The 19,770-nt window shown below is 47.5% G+C and overlaps 1 protein-coding gene across 2 annotated transcripts in view; it reads right to left on the bottom strand.

The window, feature by feature from the left end:
- Positions 1-19,159, bottom strand: part of Dmrt1 (doublesex and mab-3 related transcription factor 1) — a 98,711-nt gene extending 79,552 nt beyond the window's left edge. Inside the window, exons 1-2 of one of the 2 annotated variants that reach the window (XM_030250985.1) lie at positions 18,576-19,159; positions 14,914-15,097 (exon numbers count right to left, since the gene is read on the bottom strand). In XM_030250985.1, coding sequence (XP_030106845.1) covers positions 14,914-15,097; positions 18,576-18,923 — 532 coding nt within the window. In that variant the 5' untranslated portion in view covers positions 18,924-19,159. The remainder of the gene's footprint in view (positions 1-14,913; positions 15,098-18,575) is intronic. The other variant, NM_015826.5, reaches the window with a different exon arrangement.
- Between the last annotated feature and the right edge of the window lie 611 nt (positions 19,160-19,770).

Here is a 19,770-nt window from a genome sequence, read left to right as displayed (position 1 = left end):
TCTAGGCAGCACAGTCCCCACCCCCTTTCTTGAGATCTGCTACTGAGGAACCAATCAACTTCGACTGAAGTGGGTTATTTTTAAAGCTGCCCAAATTTCCAAAATGTCCTGCGTGAATTATGCTGAGTCCACATGAAGTCATTAATGTCCTGGGCTTCATCACATTATTAGATCTCTCCTACACCCAGTTACTTGCTTCTGGTCTCTCTCACTTGTTGTGTGGTTGCCTCTGGACTACACGTGTACAGGGCCATTCTCTTGTCACTGTCCCCTAAACAACACTGAAGAAAAACTCTTTCTTACAGAACTTGGGATTGAACCCAGGACTTGTATATGATAGGCAAGCATCCAAGCTCCACCCCAGGCCATTATTACAACTACTTACACAGCATTTACATAGTCATTGCGAGCCTCTGCGGGAGATTTAAAGTGCTTGTGCGTCCAAAGGTTAATCAACTAAAAGCTCTAGACTCTCCCCGAGGAGATGGGCTGCCTCTGGGCAAGCCTGTGAGGAATTATACTGATTAGGGTAATTGAGATGGGAAGACATGCCCACGGTGGGTTGCACCATTCCCTATGCAGGGATCCTGGACTGTATAGTAAAAGAGTTGAGAAATGAGAATCGGCACTGACAGGGTCTGATTCTTGACTGTGGATGCAATGTGACTGCCTGCCTGCCTGCCTGAAGCCCCTGTTGTTGTATATTACCTGTCCTTATTGATTATAACCTGATCCTGTGAGCCAAAACAAGGCCTTCCTTCCTTCAGTTGCTTCTGTCAGTGTATGTATTACCGCAGAAAAAGAAAGGCGACCAATGATATATTTAAGGTGACTTGGCGCCTCTAAGAATTTTATAATGGGTAGGGTGTATGACACCAACCCTCAAGGCTCCAAGGAAAGAGCTGTGCATCTTCTCATTCCTCAGCATGACTGCCCCACAACTTACTGCATACCAAACAGTAGCACTGAAACTTCACGTGTCAGAGATCTACATTACAATTCATAACAGTAGCAAAATTACGATTATGAAGTACCAATGAAATAATGTACGGCTGGAGTCACCACGTATTATTGAACTGTATTAAAGAGCTGCAGCATTAGGAAGGTTGAGAACCTTATGTTCTGGCTGTGAAATGACTTGGTCCTTGGCTGACACTTTTAGTCTGCTGTGGTTAAAACTGAACTAGGCATTGAAGTAGGAAAACAAACACCAACCAACCAACCCCAAAGAACACACTGCTGTAACCTGTCTTGGGCCATTTTCACTGGCTGGACTAAAACGACCTAATGAGACCTGAAAGTGGTGATCTGGAGAGATGGCTCAGTGGTTAAGAACGCTGGCTGTTCTGGCGGAGGACTGGGTTTGACTCCCAGCATCCACATGGCAGTTCACAACCATTGGTAACTCTACTTGCGGAGAACCTTAACACCCTTCTTCTGGCCTCAGTAAGCTCCGAATGCACACAGTACACATACGTACAAGGCAGGCAAACACACACACACACACACACACACACACACACACACACACGCACACACACGTCAGAAATAAATCTTTCAAAATAAATAATAATAATAATAGCAGCTGCATCTTCTGCTCCTTTGCTTGCCCTCCAGGACACTCGTCTGGCTCTTCTCCTCGCCACTCTCCACAGCCTTTCCAGGGCCAGTCTTAATGCACTTTCATGGTTTACAATACCATGTAGTAGAGGATATTAGGATATTGCAACTCTTACCACATGGGGTCAATTTTTATAACCAGTAGGAAACTCTAGTATGTTAGGAGGAGGATTCAAATGAGAAACGGACAGGGAAAGGACAGGCCTGGATAGTTCACTGAAAAAAGTTCAAGTGATACCTAAACATAGTCAGCTGAGGAACGTTCCAAACCTCCTGCCTCTCTTGTAGTGGGTGGGGCTTCTCCTATCTTGCAAGGCCACACCTATCACCTCTACTCTTAGGGGGGGTCATGGAATCAGATCCCAGAAAACCTAGCACCACCTCTCTACCCCAAGCTCTTTGCCTAAAGACATCTACCAAATCCCCCTTGGCAGTCAAGATAACATATTCACAGGACTGAGGTGGGGGTGCAGGGGTGCACTTTTTTCCATTTTTAAGATTAACTATGGGGGGGTATATGCATGTGAAAGCACACCTGAACCCCATTCTCTGCAGGAACAGCACATGTTCTTCATCACTGACATACCCCTGCAGGATAAACATTTCTCCTTTTTAACAGATGTGAGGGTCTCCCTATGTAACTCAGGCTGGTCTCCAGTCTGTGATCTTCCTGCCTCAGGCAATGCCAGGATCAGGCAAAAGCCCTTCATTGTGCTGGCCAGGCTGGAGTGCAACTGTTCACCTTTCAGCCTGCCAGAGCCCCAGCAAGAGCTTAACCCAGAGCTGCTGTGGCATCCCCTGTCTGGAGAGAGTGCCGCCTATAACATCTACCAAACGACAGGTAACCTTACCTCCAAAACAGACCTCCTGTCTCACACCTGCTTCCTGTCAATACTGCCACCAGCTATCCCAGCAGCTCCCACAGTGCATGGGCAGTGACCTCCCATGAACCTCTGGTCCCACGTGGCTCCTAATAGCCACATTCGGCGTCACAGATCTTAGACGAAAAGTTAATCAGGCCACACACTTGCTGCTTCAATACCCTGGTGACTTTCCACGGCAGTCTAATAAAACCCCAACTCCTTCGGTGGCCTCCACAGCCCAGGATAATGGAGGCCCACTAATGTCACCCCGTTCATGCCACTACAGACAGTAGCTACTGGAACAGCTCATTAGGGCTGAGGACTAGCTCTGGGTCCAACCTATTTTTCTCTGAGAGGCTCTCTTGCCTGCACCACATTATCTGGAACATCCAGGAAACCATCCATCCATCCCACACACCTATATCCTTCTTAACACCACTTGAATGGAAATATCTTCGTTATGTACCTGTCTATCAAATGTCTCCACCCCTGGAAAAATAACATCAATGAGAGACACGTGTTTCATGCTAAGAATGTGGCCTGCCCAAGGAACAGTCATTAAATAGATAAAATGGAGAAACGGGAAGAGGGCAAAGAAGAGAAGAAATCTGCTCAGATAGTAGAATAAGCAGGGGAGAATTCACTTAGCAAATAAATTGGTGCTTCATGAATACAGTCTGCTCCACTGATTTACTGCACAGCCTGTGTGTTTTAGAAACCCCACCCTCCCACACAACACCTTGAGCTCAGAGTTAAGGGAAAGTAGGAGACGAGGGAAAAAGTGCAAAAATCAATCCCAAAGTCACGTGTTAATGCACATGGACCTGACCTGACATCTGGGTGCATGAAGCAAGAGCAGAAAGTTCTTACTGCTAATAAACATCAGAAAAAAATCTGCTATAACTATAACACTGAATCAATATTTTCTTTTGACAGAAAGCCAGCTATTTACAGTCTACTTTAAAAGTCACTTACCCATTTTGGTCTGGAAAGCATGTTCACTGGTTGTAAACTAAGACCAGATTAGCAATTATGAAGTTGGCCCACAGACGTTAAGAGACTAGAGTAAACTTGGTTTGAAATGTAATTTATCCAGCAATGGAGATCAATATTAGTGTGCATTTTCACCAAGGAGTCAAAAACGTTCTGTGAATTTAATTTTTTTTTTTTTTGTCAAGTGAAAATCAAGCAGAGACCTCAGATGGAGGCAGAAACACTCTTGCATCGGTTTGTAAAAAAACACAGAATGATGTCCAACAAATTAAGAGCCAGAAATAGGAGCTCGTACCATGGAGGGCCACAGACACGACAGTGAACCTCCATTGCATTGTGCATCACTGACTGCAGGCCTAGGCTCAGAGTCCAGGTCATCTGGCCAAGGTGTGACATTTATCACAGCATTAGTTCACCTCCCCCAGACCCCACAGACGTGCTCTCTGAGAGATCCTGAGGTCATTGCTACCCTAGAGACATATATAGATAGAACAGAGCCACAGAGAAGAGACAGGGAAAGACACGGACAGAAAGAGAGGGAGAGAAGTGGGACAAAATTGAGGAGTGGGAAGGAAAAAAATGGATACTAGAAGGAATTAAAAGTGTCTTACTCCATGGACAGAAAACAGAGCTGGCACAGGAGCCACCCACAGTCAAAAGTCAGCTCATGAGGGACAGTGTTTCCACTGCAAAGGTCCTGGAGATACATGGTGGTGGCCTCGGAATAGGAGATGGCTTGTGGGTAAACTCCTTGTTGCTAAAGTGTGAAAACTTGTGTTCAGGTGCCCATGCAAAGCAACTGTAGCCACACATGTAATCCCAGTGTTCCGCAGGAGGGCAGGAGAGGAGGGCAGGAGAGTCAAGAGAAGCGTGAAGGGTCAGCCCACCTGGCATACACAGGGGCAAACGTGAGGCTTTGCCTCAAAGATGGGAGGTAAGCCCTAACCCTGCAAGTTGTCTCGGACACATACCAGAGTACGTGTCACCCCATGACATGCACATGGCAATTATAGTGGCATAGTATATAGTATGTGTGTGTATACACACACACACACACACACACACACACACACATACACACACACACACATATACACATAAACATTTCAGTATAGTTTGCTATAAAAGAAAGTTTTTTTTTAAGGTTAGTTAATAAAAATGTAACAAAAAGGCATTCACAAAACCAAAAGAGAATCAGGAAGCTGAAACGGTAAGGCAGGAGCCGTCAGCCAGGGATAACAGGGTTATATGGTCTAAGGACCCTGGGGGACACGGAACAGCTGAGGGAAAGCCGTGACAGGGGAGCCTCTGATAGTCCACAACAGGCAGACTACACCACCTGAGCCAAGAGCCTCCCGTCGCCATCCATAAATCCTTAGTCCCTGTGACCTAACCTCTTCCAAAGAGAACACGAAGGACGACTGTCCATCTCACCGACTCACAGGTCATCAAAGAGACACAAACTGGGTTTTAACACCTGTCACGTGTGCCTCAATAAAGACATCATAGCACTTCGGTTTTTTTTTTTGTTTTGTTTTGTTTTATTATTCTTTTCATTACTTCATGTAACTAAAAATATCAAACCCAAGGCCTTGTGCATGCTGGGTAAATGTTCTTCCACTGAGACAGCCAAAGCTCATTAAAACAGGATCTCATTAAGTTCCAAGGCTGGCCTAGAACTCCCGATCTTCTTAAATCAGACCCTTATTCTAACCTCCAGCTGCAGAGTGGTAGGTCTATTCAACCAGACCCAGTATATCTATTTTAAAAGACTGAATTTTCTGCACTCTTCCAACACTGTTGGTGGGAATTTAATAGTGTACCTTTATGGAAGAGCCTAGCAATCCCTCAAAATGGGAGTTAACATAAGAGGTAGGAACTCACTCCTCAATATACACCCAAGAGAATGAGACAGACATTTAACCTCATACACTTTGATAAACACAGCAGCGTTGCTCTTAAGGGCTAAAACATGTAAGCGGTCCAAATGTCAATCAACGGAGACACAGCAAAACAAAATGTGATAAATACCCACACAACGTGAAATTAAACAGTAATTAAAGGAACAAGAATAAATCCAAGGCTGGGCGGTGGTGGCACAAGCCTTTAATCCCAAGCACTTGGGAAGCAGAGGCAGGTGGATTTCTGAGTTCGAGGCCAGCCTGGTCTACAGAGTGAGTTCCAGGACAGCCAGGGCTATCCAGAGAAACCCTGTCTCAAAAAAACAAAAATCACAAACAAAAACAAAGAATAAATCCATGCTACAACATAGATATGCCTTGCAAATATCAAACAAACATGAGTGGAAAAAAAAACACAAAAGGTCCACATTATATTATATATCATGACAATATATACAATGTCCCAAATAAGCCAACCTGTGAACACAAAAATAAATCAGTGGAGACTCAGGAAGTGGGGTAGGAAATAGATGAGACAGATAAGGAGTAACCACTAATTAGAGAGTTTGATTATTTCACCACCCTGCTAAATTACTAGAAATTATGAAAATTTTATGCTTTAAACAAGTGAATGATGACACATGGGACTTTTTCCTCAATCTATTAAGAAATTAACCTGAGGAGCTGGAAAGATAGCTCGGTTGATAGTTACTTTAACTTGACAAAACCTATCGTCACCCGTGAAGAGAGTTTCAAGGAGGGATTGGCTACAAGAGTTGGCCAGTAGTACTGTTTGGTGGGGAGGGTGTCTTTTTTTTATGTATATAAGTACACACTTTAGTTGTACAGATGGTTGTGAGCCTTCATGTGATTGTTGAGAATTGAATTTAGGACCTCTGCTTGCTCTAGCCAACCCCACTTGCTCAGGCCAAAGATTTATTTATTAGTGTAAGTTCACTGTAGCTGTCTTCAAATGCACCAGAAGAGGGCATCAGATCTCATTATGGGTGGTTGTGAGCCACCATGTGGTTGCTGGGATTTGAACTCAGTACCTTTGGAAGAGCAGTCGGTGCTCTTACCCACTGAACCATCTCACCAGCCCGGGGAGGGTGTCTTATTTAAGTTATGTGGAAAGACTCAGTCCAGTGTGGGCAACACCATTCCCTAGGGTAGCCTGTGTAGAACTGTGTAACTGAGTCTGAACTGTGGAGAAGTGAGAGAAGGAGCAGAGAAATTAAAGTGAGTGCAAGCAAACAAGCATGCGTGCATTTCTTTCTTTCTTTCTTTCTTTCTTTCTTTCTTCCTTTCTTTTTTTGGGGGGGTGGTTTTTTCGAGACAGGGTTTCTCTGTATAGCACTGGCTGTCCTGGAACTCACTTTGTAGACCAGGCTGGCCTTGAACTCAGAAATCCACCTGCCTCTGCCTCCCGAGTGCTGGGATTAAAGGCGTGCGCCACCACGCCCAGCTTTTTTTTTTTTTTTTTCCATTTCTTCTCTCTGTCCTTGGCTATGGCTCTGACGCAGCCACCTGTCTCAAGCGCTGCGGCTCTGACTCAGCATGGATGGGCTATGACCTGAAATTACGAACTAAAATAAGCCCTTTCTCCCGTAAGTTACTTTCTGTCAGGGTAATTTACTGCTGTTACAGAAATGAGACTAGAAATTGGTAAAGTGTCCCTGTGGAAATATAAGCATCTGAGCTCACACCCCAGCACTCAGAGAAGCTGAACGTGGCACTGTACGTGGTCTGTAACCCCACGGCCAGGGGCAGGTGCTAAACTCTCTCACCCACCCAAGATTAAATTTTCAACCATTTAAGAATTTTTTTTTAATTCTCTAAGAAGCACACACTGAAAATCAGCTATATTACCCTGATGTCTGTGGGTGAGTTCATGCTAGCTCATGGCATTTTAAAACACAACTTCCCCACCACTTACTGATCCATTCTGAAAAGGGTTACCGACTATCGCCCATAAAAGCCCGATACTGGACTGTGCACAGAAGGATAAAACGAACAGACACTGTCCTCGCCCCTAGGCTTTGCATCACAGACAGCTGTAAACTAGTTAAAATTCTTGTGTTCTTTCCATACTGTTATCAACTTACTTGTGACCTGAGATTCTGCGTTTACATTTTTCATGACTTTAAACATCCTTTCTAGGCAAAGGCTGAACGATAGGCTACCCTCTCTATATGCTAAAATATGACACAGAGAATTTCCTTAGGACAATACAGTTGTCAGATCTGCCACATAAGCAGACAACCCCTGAACAAAAGGACAGAGACTTGTTTACAGCAACTGGTCAGTGAGCCCTCCACTACCATCTAGTGTTTGCTTTCAGCCCCACACCTGTTAACAGCTCCCATTTAAGTTGTTTTGTTTGTTTGGAAATCTCTCACTCTGAAAGTAAAATGTGAGGATGTTTTTATCTGAAGGCTTTGAATTACTTAACATCATTTCTGCCTCCCTGTTCAACTTAGAGTGGTCCTAACTCTTACAATGCAGGTCTTACACAAAACAGCCCAACCTTTAAAGATAAGCACTCTATCCAGTTTGCTTAAGTTGCTCTTACAGCCTTCTCAACAAAATGCTTCCTTCCTTGCAAAGTTGAAAAACTGTAGATTAAAAACTAAAGTGCTTTTGTTTTGGGGGGTTTTGTTTTGTTTTTTTTCAGTAAATTTCTTTATTCACTTTACACCCCGACCACAGCCCCACTCTCTCCTCCCAGACCACCCTTATACATCCCTTCCCTGGTTACCTCCTCCCATTCTCCTCCCCATCCCTTGGGTACCACCCCACCCTGCGACATCTGTCCTAGCAGGACTAAGCCCATCCTCTCCCACTGAGGCCCAACCAGGCAGTCCAGGTAGGGAAAGGGGATTCAATAGCAGGCAACAAAGTCAGAAAAACAAAAGCAAACAAACAAACAAACAAACAAAAACAGTTGGGAAGCTGGGCGTGGTGGCACGCCTTTAATCCCAGCACTCGGAGGCAGAGACAGGCAGATTTCTGAGTTCGAGGCCAGCCTGGTCTACAAAGTGAGTTCCAGGACAGCCAGGGCTATACAGAGAAACCCTGTCTCAAAAAACAAACAAACAAACAAAAAACCAGTTGGGTCTGGCAGCACGGATGAGTGAAGAGAATCTGCCTAATGTGCCTGACGTGTGTGAATCCCCAGGTTCAATCCTTGGCTTGGCAAAACTGAAAACCTTACATTTAAAATGAAAATACTGAGAAACGTATCAACACCAAAACCAACTAAAATGCTATTTTCAGTTTTTCTAACCCCAGAGAGAGAAGGTTCAGAATAGTGAAAATACATTCTGTAAATGGATAATCATGTCATGGTGGATACACATCTGTTGAAATCCACAGAATGTTTGGGACCGTGAGTGGCATGTATGGTGGCTCTTGGGTGATGGGGATGTCACGATACAGGTTCAACAGGCCCACTACTTTGACAGGGGATTTTAGCTATAATGAGGAAGCCTAAACCTGCTAAGGGCTAGAGGCTACATGACAATCTCCACACTACCCTCTTTTATCTTGGGCAAACCTAAAATTACATTTTAAGAAAAAGTCTACTTTTCTGAGAGGAAAGAGGGGAGAGGGGAGAGGAGAGGAGAGGGAAGGGGATGGGAGGGAAGGGGAGGGGGAGGGGAGGGGAAGAGGGGAGAGGGGAGGAGAGGGGAGGGGAGGGGAAGGGAGGGGAGGGGAGGGGAGAACTAACCCCTTGTCTTTGCTTGCTAAATCATCAGAGCTTGGGGGTGGGGGGTGGCAGCACACACATTTAACCCCAGCTCTCCCAGGAGACAGATGTACGTGAAGAGTTCAAAGCCAGCCTGGTCTACAGGGTGACTTCCAGGATAGCCAAGGCTACACAGAGAAACCCTGTCTCAAAAACCAAAAATAAAATCATCATCCTTCTCCCGGGGGGGGGGGGGGGTGAATGGCGGGGGTGGGGGGGAGGAATGTGTGCAGCTCACTCCATACCCAAGCTACGACAGCCCAGGTCTGCTGGGCGCTCTCCATGCCAGCTGCTGAAGAGAAGGGCCCTGCTACAGTCATGCACAGACCCAGGTGACCCAACTGGTTGAGGGGAGTGAACTCGAGCCACTGGGCTCCACACAAGCAGGAGTTGCCAGAGAAGAGAAGCAGACAGCAGGGCAGTGCTTGATCTGGGGGAGGGTGGGTGTGTGTGTGCATGGAAGTCCAGGATGCCCCAGAAGGGAGCGCCCAGGAGAGATAACATTCAGGTCCGTACAAAGGCCATGCACGCAGAACCCGCTGGGGCTCCACAATGCAGCCCTTCATCTGACAGCTGCGCAGTAAAGGAGAGGCCAGGAGCTGCTCTGGGAATGGTGAGGGGAAAACAGTATCCAGGGACCCAGAGAAGCGCTGCACGGGGCTGGGGGGGGGTGTCCTGGGGAAAATGATATTCCAAGGAGAGAGGATGAAGGAAAAAAGAGAAATGCTGGCTCAAAACTTTCAGGAGAAAAAAATCAACTTAAGGTAAAACTCAAAAGATGAGATCACAAGGGAAGAAACCATGGTGGCATTGCTATTTTAAGTCACTGTCCTTTAAAGCCAAGGAAATGTCCTCTCCCTACCTGCTGACATCTGACCCTGCAGGCCTAAGAACCAACAATGCGTAGGGACATTACTCAAAAGGCTAGTTTTACACAAATCCACACCCAAAGTAACAAGGGTCTTACAGGCATTTCCAGAGCTTCACCTCATCCAAGCTGTGGTTAGCCTCCGCCAGTCCTTGACTGAGGACCACAGAGAGTGCCCTCTGTGTTATGTCCTGCACAGAGGCCTCGGGAGAAGCTTAGCCTGGTGAACCAATTTCCTTTGAAGTGTCCTTAAAACCTAGCTAATGGTCTCGACAATAATTCTCCAACACTCTCTCTCTCACTCTCATTTGGCATTTTAAGGAGCCAAAAGGAGATAACTGTGATTCAAGGACAAAAAAAAAATCCATTTAGTTTTACCAAGTGAGAGAGGCCTTGCAAACACTGAGACAGCAGGAGTTTAGATCCAGGCCCCTGGGGAGCCAGGTTGGTAAGGAGGGGACTGGGGGGGGGGGAGTTAACTATGCTAGGACCATGCCTACCATGCTCACGAAGTCACTTCCAGCTCTGCCCTCCCACATCTGTATAATGAAACACTAGGCCCTTAAGACTTCCAAGCTGGACTGGAGAGACAGCTCAGTGATTAAGAGCCCACATTGCTCTGGCAGAGGACCAGGGTTCAAGACCCACGTCAGGCAGCTCATGACTGCCGGTGACTCCACCTCCAGGAAGACCTGATGCTTTCTGGCCTCCACAGATACCTGCACCCATATGCACATACCAGCCCCTCCTCCATGTACACAGAATTAAAAACAAAGTAAATCTTTAAGAATTCCAAGCTATGTTAAGTGAAGAGGCTGTACATAAGCATTATACTCACAGAAGGGCTTTAACGTGCAGCAAGTTTTACTGGAATGACTTAAGGAATTAGGATCTTTCACTAAATTCTATTTTTCAGAGTGTGTGTGTGTGTGTGTGTGTATGTGTGTGTGAAAAAGAGAGAGAGAGTGTGTGTGTGAGAGAGAGAGAGTGTGTGTGTGAGAGAGAGAGAGAGAAAGAGAGTGTGTGTATGTGTGTGTGTGTGTGTGCGCGCGCGCGTGAGAGAGAGAGAGAGAGAGAGAGAGAGAGAGAGAGAGAGCGCCTGAGCCAGAGAGAGAGAGAGAGAGCACCTGAGCCAGAGAGAGAGAGAGAGAGAGAGAGAGAGAGAGCGCCTGAGCCAGAGAGAGAGAGAGAGAGAGCACCTGAGCCAGAGAGAGAGAGAGAGAGAGAGCGCCTGAGCCAGAGAGAGAGAGAGAGCACCTGAGCCAGAGAGAGAGAGAGAGAGAGCACCTGAGCCAGAGAGAGAGAGAGAGAGAGAGAGAGAGAGAGAGAGAACGCCTGAGAGAGAGAGAGAGCACCTGAGAGAGAGAGAGAGAGAGAGAGAGAGAGAGAGAGAGCGCCTGAGCCACAGGCTATCAGGCATCTCTTGCTGTCTCTTGACATTCTATTTTCTTAAGATTCCTTTTACATCTGCAACTGTTTTTGCCTGTATGTGTGTGGACCATGTGTTTTATGTATCTGGGTGTTTTGCTGGGAGGGATGTAATGTGTGTCCCTAGTACCTGCAGAGAGGTCAGAAGCCGGTATCAGATCTCCTAGTTCCAGAGGGTGGTCAGCCACCATGTGGCTGTTGGAAAAGGAACCCTAATCTTCTGAATAGCACTGAGTAGCACTCCCTAGCCACTGAGCCATCTCTCTGGCCCCCCAGGTTTTGAGAGAGGGGCTTATTGAACTTGGAATTTGCTGTTTTAGCTAGGATGACTGACCAGGGAGCCCAAGGACCCTTGCCTGCCACTCTTGGGTTGCAAACACACACTACCACACAGGGTTCATCCATGGGTGCTGGGGATGTCAACGCAGGTCCTGCTTACCCAGCAAGCACTTTACCCACCGTGCCATCTCCCTAGCGCTCTGGGTGGTTGGTACTCTTCCATAGATAGCCTTTAAAACTTTTCCTACTCACATGTGAGGGTCGGAGACAACACTGAGGAGTCAATGCTGTCTTTACCCATGGGTTCTAGGACTCAGGTCATTGGGCTTACAGGCAAGCCACTTAATTCACATCATCTCACCAGACCAGTATCTGCCACCTGCTTACCTGAGTTAAACAGTATTTCAAGGAAAGTCTCTGCAATGTAAGCTACCTATTTGTTAGTATCTGGCTGCTTAAGAGGTTGGCTTCCATTTGCTGCCTAAAAGCCTCAAGACTCTTTGTTCTCCTCCCTCCCTCCCCCTCCCCCTCCCCCTCCCCTCCCCCCTCTATCTCCTAGATTCAGTATTTTACTCTATGCCCTGCTCCATTGCCCTGATGCGATGCTCATATCCCGACTTGGTCCAGAAGTCATCAATCGCAATGCAGATGGTCCCAAAGTCAGTTCTGTGAAGGAGGCCACTGAAGCTCCTGACTGGGCTGACAAGCAGGCAGAGAGAGCCTCCAGGGCAGGTCTGGCCCACATGGTCCCCAGTGAATGACCTCACATGTCTTAACCCAAATATTTTCCCTCCCCTTGCTTGCTGCTTCAAAATGCCACCAGGACCCGAAGGTTTGTCAGCTTCGGAGGCAAAGCAGGGATCCTGTAACCCCACCACCACCTGAACACACCTGCCAGAACTTCTCTGTTCCTATGAAGAGTCAAGTCTGGAAACTGTTATAAGGACATACTGTGAGCATCAAATCCAAAGAAAACAGAGTGCTGTTCAGGTGTGTGCCTCTATTTTTCTTTATATTGGTGCCAAGACTGGTGGGAAACAATACCCTTCCTAAAGAAATCAGATGCCAGGCGCTGTCTTTTGCAAGGCTACCTACCGATATGCAGTGTAAATAGAAGCCAAGCCCCACCTCACACTCCCAGTCAGAACACAGTCTAAACTGCAGCCCCAGTACCTCAGGGGGCAGATGCATCGCTGAGCTACCACTCCTTCATTCACTGGGATGTAGTCGCATGCATCACCATGCACTGGGAGCATGGGCACCTTTTTCTTGGCTAACTACAGTGACAGAAACGTAGACACACGTACCTGCTTCTTTGAGACATGCTTACCTTATTCCATGCAACAGCCAGGACTCATAGGAAGACACTTGCCCCGCCCCCTCTCCCCCACCCCCCCACCCCAGGAACCCTCTCCTTAAGATGTAGAAACAAGAAGCCCAGCGAGCTTGAAAAGCTTGTCTAAGGTTGCACAGCTATGGACGGACTCATCCATAGGGAATGAGTCATGCCATCCCACGCTGGTCAAGCTCAGAGAACAGCAATGCCTGAAAGCTTGATTAAGGTGGTACAGTGCAAGGCTGGCTTTTATGGGGTTTCACTGGGTTTCTACTGTGGCTCTCAGTAGGCACAGTGGCTCCCCTACCCAAAGCTTCCCTTGCTGGGGTTTCAGGTATCTGAGGTCAAGGATGGTCCAATGGAAAATTGCAGAAATAAATAATTTTTTTTCAAGACAGGGCTCTGCGTAGTCCTGGCTATCCTGGAACTCACTTTGTAGACCAGGCTGGCCTCGAACTCAGAAATCCACCTGCCTCTGCCTCCCGAGTGCTGGGATTAAAGGCGTGCGCCACCACACCCGGCAAATAATTTTATTTTGTTGTTACAATTACCCTAGTTATTGGCTGTTATTAAATATCTTACTAATTTACAAACTAAATCTTGTCACAGGAATGTAGATACAGGAAAACATAGTGTGTGTGTGTGTGTGTGTGTGTGTGTGTGTGTGTGTGTGTGTGTGTGTGTTTAGTACGTTCTTTAGCCTCAAGCACTTACCTGGGTTTTAAAACATGCTCCACAGATATGGGGCACTACTTACTTAATTGCCAGAAACTCCTAAATTCAGAAGAATATTAGCAGGTTTCTTAAGTATCCCTGCATTCCGAACCAATACCATCAACCTCTTTATTATCTGTTTGTGTGTGTGTGTGTTAGTGTGTGTGCACGCAAATGCCCGTGGACACCAGGAAGGGGCCCTGGATCTTCTGGACCGGGGTAACAGACAGTGGTGAGCTGGCTGGGAACTGAACTCCGGAGGAGCAGCAAGCGCTCTTACCCTCACCCCACTATCAACTATTTGAGGGACAGAATTTTTTTTTTTTACTGTGGTAGTCCTGGGCCATATGTGGCCAACTGAGAACTTAAACCATGGCTAGTGCACTGGAGGAACCAGAGTTTCTCACTGTATGTCAGTAGAATAGCTTTAAACCGCAATGGCTGGAGGCTTCTACAGCAGACAGTGAGTACTCGCATCCACCACGGTTCTCTGGGCTTTGTTGAGAATCCTGAATTCTGAGGCGGATGGACTGAGTTAGACTTCCCTAGTTCAACCAATCTGGTCAGTCAATTAGCTCCTCCTTCAGTGGTCAAGCAGGTTACAAAGAATTACTACCCCTACCTTACACCAACCCTGGGGTGGGGGTGGGGTAATGAGATGAATTTGCATATATACGGCCCCAGGAATGACCCTTAGCACATGGGGGGGGGCGACACATGCCAGCACACATGCCCCCTACATTCCTTCTCGGACTCACTCAAATGTGACATCTAGGATTTACCTCTTCAGACCCTTTCTGCTAAGAAGTGTAGTCCTTCCAAGAGGAAGAGAGAGCCAATTCCAGGAAACAGGGACCCTGAGCTCTCACCCAAGGGGACCCCCATCATGGACAGAGATGGTACATGGACAATCTCCCATCTCCCAGGTCATCTGGGATCCCTATCCTTCACACTGATCAACAGCTGCTTACGCTCTGCTTCTGGAAGGTCTGAGCATCTTGGGAAGCAGCCAAAGGCCAAACAGCAGAGGCAGAACCCTTCAGGAAACTCCTGATAAATTCACGTGGAGCTGGGGTTGTGGGGAATCCTGAGGCTGTTCACATGCCTACCACCCTCTTTCTTTCCTTGGCTGAGTCCCATGGGAGCCCACACCCCTTGGTTACCTGAGGCAGCGGGGGTTGGGGTGCTGGCCGGTGGGGGCTGGGCAGAGCTGCTGTTCTCGGCCATCAGGCACGGGTTGCTGGCATTATTCTCTCTTTTGACCAGGAGCTCGGCTGCGCTGGGCAGCGGAATTGGGTGGCTGATACCCAGTTCTTCTTCCTGGGCCTGCTGTCTTCTCAGGGCCACCTGGAAGCACAGACAGCAAGTCACACTCCAGCAGAGCACACTCACCTGCAGAGTTCTGCAAAACGACGTGGAAGAGAGGTCTCGTTTCTGCCTTGTCCTCCACTCACCTGGCTCCCTGGAGGCGCTGGCTAGTTTTACGTCAACCTGACACAAGCTGAAGTCACTGGATAGGAGGAAGCCCCAGCTGAGAAAATGGACTTGGTATGATCAGACTACAGGTAAGCCTATAGAACACTTTCTCAATTAGTGACTGATGTGGGAGGGCCCAGGCCATAGGGAGTGGTGTTAGCCCTGGGCAGGTGGTCCTGGGTTCTATATTTTTAAAAAGCTTGCTGAGCAAGCCATGGGGAGCAACCCACTAAGCAGTACTCCCTCATGGCCTCTGCATCAGCTCCAGTTTCCAGGTTCCTGGCCTGCTTGAGTCCTGGCTTCCTGCAACAATGACCAGTGATGTGGAAGTGTAAGCCAAATAAGCCCTTTCGTCCCTCCCCAAGTTGCTTTTTTGGTTATGGTATTATGTCACAGTAATAGAAACGCTAAGATATTAGGTAACTATAATATGCCACCCTGGAAAAACTGTGGAGTAAATGCAAAACCAAGAAAGGTCTTGAGGCCATTCACTCCTTCATTCAATACACAGGTTAAAAAAAAAAAAAGCCACTATATTGGGTAGACCAACAGTGACATCAGGTTAGACCCAAGTTCCTCATCGTTTAGGAGAAAAAGGAGCCATTGTTGTTTAGGAGAACAAGCAACATCAACACAAAATGTGCTAGATTCCCTACAGAAGAAAATGCAATCAAAATATCTTTAAAACAGAGGTAAAAAGTGTGTCAACAATCCCAGCATCTGGAAGGTTCAGAATCGAGAGTTCAAGCCAAACCTGCGCTATGTGTCAAGACCCTACCTGGAAAACGAAAAGCATCATGAAAAATCTACGCATCCTACAAGCAGCGACAAGCAGGTTTCTAGCAGAGCTGTAAGCATGGGATGAGCAGGGGTTGAAAATGCCAGGGGGAGGTCAGAGCAATCTGGAAGGACAACACCTGAGGGACCGCTGAGGAACCCCTCAAGAGTCCTTTCCCAGGGCAGGATGGCTCTAGCAGAGAAGGGATCTGGTGCTCGCATCCCTGGAGTGTGAGTGGCTCAGACAGGAAGGTGGCCTAGGACTGGAGGGAAAAAAAAAAGAAAGAAAGAAACAACCCAACAGGCTTTTACCAAGCTCTGCATGGTCCTTCTTCAACTTGTCTTTTAAATAACATTTGTTAAAGGTTAGGCCCCTAAAAGGCCAAAAGAAAAGAAAGTCTTTTGTTTTGACATGTAACAAAGCCAAAAGACTTTCTCTGGAAATTGACCATTGATGATCTAACACTCCCAAGTGAAGTACCAATACCTCAGAGACCCAGAGCCAGGAAAGAGTAAAGGTTAAAATCTACTGTCCAAGTTTAACCAATCGGGAGGTTTCACTCATAAAGGAAGCTCTAACCCTGACCGTGAGACCTTAAATAAGCAGTTGTTAAGACTAAATACGTTTAACTCTTACTTAGGTTTGTTTTTTGGTTTGGTTTGTTGGTTTTACATTGTATACATTAACCAAGAGCCTTGGAGATAGACTAGCAATGGCTTTGGCCAGGAGAAACTGGTACCACAGCAAAGGACTGAAGTATATCAAGACACAAACTGCATGCCCTGGCATACCCCAAATGTACAGCTTAGACATGCCATAAATGCACAGCTTTTCAAAAACCTTGTTAGGAAATGGTTCTTTAAACAGGGAAGAGGGTAGCACCTGGTATTTTAAAAGCATTGATTTTCAACTTATGTTTAATGTCTATTTCCAATTATTTGCAAGTTAGCAAAACCCATTATTATCTGGATTTGTAATCTTGAATTGCTTTTTGTTTTTAATTCAGCTTTTAACCTCAAACTCAGCCCCCTAATGAAGGAGATTCAAAATTAATGTCCCCATTTGAATATATATTTTATTCATTTGAGGAAACCCTTTCCATCTGTACTCTTCACACTAAATATGTAATCCAACTATTAAGTGTTCCTAATATTTTTACCTATAAGTATAATTTATAAGTCCTTATGTTTTATAATCTTGCAATGCTTTCAATATAATGTGGAACATATTCTTCTCATTCATTACAGATTAAGATAAAATGTCTTTTAAGAAACTAAAGAGAACTATTTTTTCCTTTAGCTTTCGCAATATGTGAAACCAAAGTATATATAATTTTAGACATATTTTATAAAGTGTGCCACCCATAGGGGTGTATAATCTGTAAGCGTTTGTGGAGTCCTAGTCAACTTTCTCATCTACATCACTTTCAAAAGATGTTCTTAACCAAAAGTACTTCGTCTTTAGCAAACATTTCTTTGGTATCTTGATTTTAAATAGCCTGCCTTAAGATGAAACATCATTCAGGGGGAAAGAATGTATATTATTGTCTTCTAAAGACCCTTTGGGATGCCGACGTTTAACTATTTCCGTCAAGCTGCTAAATTACTAGCCTGCTGTTCAAGCTACTTAAAAAAAAAAAAATGAAAGAAAGGAAAAGACCGATCTACAGGTCTTCAAACTGGCACCTTCCCTACACCTGTATTAAAAAAAAAAAAAAAAAAACACTTAAGCATAATTGAACTTCGATAACTTAGGTCGCGACTACAAATTTGTAAATGCTAGCATTTTCAAAATGGCTGAGACGCTTGCCCGGGTCCGCGGGGCGAACCCGGAAAGTGCGCCAACTGATGCGCGAACACGCTGTGCTCCCGCCCATCCCGAGGACTTTTCCAGAAAGGCCCAGGAGCAGCACCTTCCCGCGCCACCTGGGTGAAACCTGGCCCATGAAGCCAGGGACCCTAAGGGCCTGAATCCCCGCAACTCAATGTCTGTGTAACGAGAGGTTCGGGGCTATGGAGATTCTTCCCGGAGGAGCGAACCCCTCAATTTTCAGCTAGGGAAGTAGTTTAAAATCATGGCAGCTCTCCCAGTGGAGCAAACCCCTCCAGTCTGCCAGCAAAGTTTGAATCTCGGGACACCCCCACCGACGCCCAAACATTCCTGGTCCCGGGGTTTTCTGATTCAGGGAATCTCGCGACTCCGTTCGCAGAGCGCCCTTGGAGACTATGGGGGCCCAAGTGCGTGGCGAACCCCGAAATTCAGCTGGAAGACGAGGTCAGAATGAAGAGAACCCCGTGCAGAGTTAAATACTGAGCCACTCGTCTACCGATGGCGAGGGTGCACGTGTGCAGCCCGAATCCCACTTCATTGCTCGGAACAACCCCACCCCCACCCCACCCCGCGCCGCAAATCCGCGGGATTCAAGCAGACGGAACCCGCAACCCTCCATCGCCGCCCCACCCCCACCCCGACCCCGACCCCGGCGTCTGGACCGCGGCTCGCCCAAGCCGGCGTCCGTCGATGCTCCCCCACCCCCGCATCTTGCAGGCTTCCCCGGGAGCCCGGACTCACCTGCGCGGCCATCACCCGCTGTCGCTCCGCAATCAGGCTGCACTTCTTGCACTGGCAATCCCGCCACATGCAGAAGCGCTTGTGGCCCTTGAGCGGCGACGCGTAGCCGTGGTTCCTGCAGCGAGCGCATTTGGGCAGCCTCGGGGACTTCTTGCTTCCAGAACCCAGGCCCGACGGCCCGGAGCCCGAGGCACCTCCGCTGCCCCCCGCGCCCGAGCCTCCAGCCGCTCCAGCCATCGCCCCGGCAGCTTTGCTGTAACCTCCGGCTTTGCCCTGCGGCGGGGCCCCGGGAGCGTGAGGAACCTCCGTCGGGGTAGAGGGCTTGCCGAATGTGTCGTCGTTCGGCATGGAGCTTCGTCTCCCGCTCCCGGATCCACCCAGCCGGCTGCCTAGAAGGCGCGCAGGAGGCGGGTGCACCGCAGCTGGACCTGTAGTCTAAATGAAGAGCTCGGGGAGTGGGTGGGGGGTTGTACCTCTTTTCTTTTTTCTTTTTTCTTTTTTTCCCCTTTTGGCGCGCCTAGCCCAGGACTTTTGGATACTTTTCAGAACCTTCCGAGGATTGCGTGGGCGGGAGAGGGCGCTACGCGGCGTGGCCACGCCCACTGTCCCCCAACTCCATCCACTGCGCTTCTGCTGAGTGCAAGCTTGCACCAGCTGCAAAATTGCTACAAACCTCAGCCGTGTGCAGCGCACCAGCACGAGGAACTCTCTCTGCGCGCCCAGCTCCAAGGAATTGAGCTGAGCGCCAATGGTTGCTTGGAGGAGGTGCAGACCACCCTGTGTGGTCGACTAGCTCCCTTCCCTCACCCCTAACGCCCATAGAGGCCTCTTGGCTAACAGAGACTGGCAGCAATTTTCTTCCCCCCACCCCCACTCCCACCCTCTTATTATAAGAGTGAGACAGATTGAACATCCAAGAAAAGCCGGAGTCTTGTGTTTTTGCAGTTCGTGGGGCTCACGCGCCCCAAAAGTTGAAGGCCTGGGCTTTCTGCCTCCCACAGCCCTGTTTATTTGCTCTCAGGATTTCTACCACCTGGCTCCAGATAGATCAATGTGACATTAGGTGGTTCCCCTCTAGCCTGCTTTGCCGTTTGCTGTAGTAGATAGCTTTTGCCTCTGATGCAACTTCCTTTAAGGACTCTGCAGGCGTGTGGATCTCGGGCATTTCAAAACTAAATGTGACTAGGCATACTGT

This window comes from Mus musculus, chromosome 19 (assembly GCF_000001635.26).
Source record: "Mus musculus strain C57BL/6J chromosome 19, GRCm38.p6 C57BL/6J".
Lineage (NCBI taxonomy): Eukaryota > Metazoa > Chordata > Mammalia > Rodentia > Muridae > Mus > Mus musculus.
This window is presented reverse-complemented; position numbering and strand designations above follow the sequence as displayed.